This window comes from Hippocampus comes, unplaced genomic scaffold, assembly GCF_001891065.2.
Source record: "Hippocampus comes isolate QL1 unplaced genomic scaffold, H_comes_QL1_v1.1 C16874560, whole genome shotgun sequence".
NCBI classification, from domain to species: domain Eukaryota; kingdom Metazoa; phylum Chordata; class Actinopteri; order Syngnathiformes; family Syngnathidae; genus Hippocampus; species Hippocampus comes.
This window is the reverse complement of record NW_017840431.1, coordinates 1-1069: the sequence shown is the minus strand read 5'-3', so window position 1 is coordinate 1069 and position 1069 is coordinate 1. Positions and strand designations below refer to the sequence as shown.

At 45.1% G+C, this 1069-nt stretch overlaps 1 protein-coding gene across 1 annotated transcript; it reads right to left on the bottom strand.

The window, feature by feature from the left end:
- Nucleotides 1-89: 89 nt before the first annotated feature.
- On the bottom strand, nt 90-1063 carry LOC109509383 (myosin-11-like; the record flags this gene model as incomplete). Its single annotated transcript, XM_019859239.1, has 3 exons — nt 919-1063; nt 750-777; nt 90-328 (listed from the first exon to the last, which is right to left on the bottom strand). Coding segments are annotated over exons 1-3 (382 nt in total), but the record flags the coding sequence as incomplete, so codon positions are not given.
- Nucleotides 1064-1069: the final 6 nt, after the last annotated feature.

Below are 1069 nucleotides of genomic sequence, written 5' to 3'. Positions count from 1 at the left end.
GGGGCAAGGTGAGAAGTGCATCATCATCACTGTGGAAACGTAACTTGCCGGTATCGTTCAAGTTTTTTTTTTTTTAAATTGATACTCACGTAAGCCAGTGATCCCGCGGCTGGTTGTGTTTGCTGTTGTGCTGGCTGTGGAAAATAACAAAATCACATTTCTTGTTACAAATGAAGATGGAGCACCCCAGGGCTCTCTTCTTGAACCCGTGTTATTCACGAAACTCACAGGATTTGCTTCCTTTTTGCCTTTGTGTGACGAGGCCACGACAGCCAGGTACTGGATCACCTTCTTGGTGTTTTCCGTCTTGCCCGCTCCTGACTCTCCACTAGGTGTCAACAGAGAAACATGCCTTTTAATCTAGGTTTGTATCTGTACACGCCTACAGTGTTTCTCAACTGGTGGGTCGGGTTGCGGACAGATTGTTGAAAATTTGAAAAGCCAAAATCTTGAGACTAAATTTGTATTTTTCAAAAGAAAAGAAATATGGAACGAAAAATACATTTGAGAATAAATTGTTACCTTTTTGAGAAAAAAAATAATTCAAGACTAGAGTTCGGCGTCGTGTTTTCTCTCGTTCTGAAAAACTAATTTGGTGTTATGAGTTGGTTGTCAAAATGTGCGTGGTGAGATGACACCATTTTCAAACTTCTGTTGGAGTTCTCAAAATTGGGATTTTGATGTGGCTATTTAGCCCGCGTGGTATGTGTGTTGGTTGTACTGTTGGTGCGTGCTTGTGTGCGACTCACGTGCAGAGGATGGACTGATCCTCGCGGTCTGCGGAGGGAAATCAAGCAGAACAGACCAAAGATGAGCCAGCAGAGATTAGCGGGAATAACAACAACGCCGCGTTGGCTCTGTTCCATCCATGTAAGGCCATGATGGAAAGGGAAGGAAAGTTCAGGAAAGGCTGCTGACCTTGCATCATGTTCCTGTAGGCATTGTCGGTGATGGAGTAGATGTGCGGCGGGACTTCGTGGCGCTTTTTACCCTTGTACATGTCGATGATCTTCTCCGAGTAGATGGGCAACATCTTGTACGGGTTGACCACCACGCAGAAGAGGCCCGA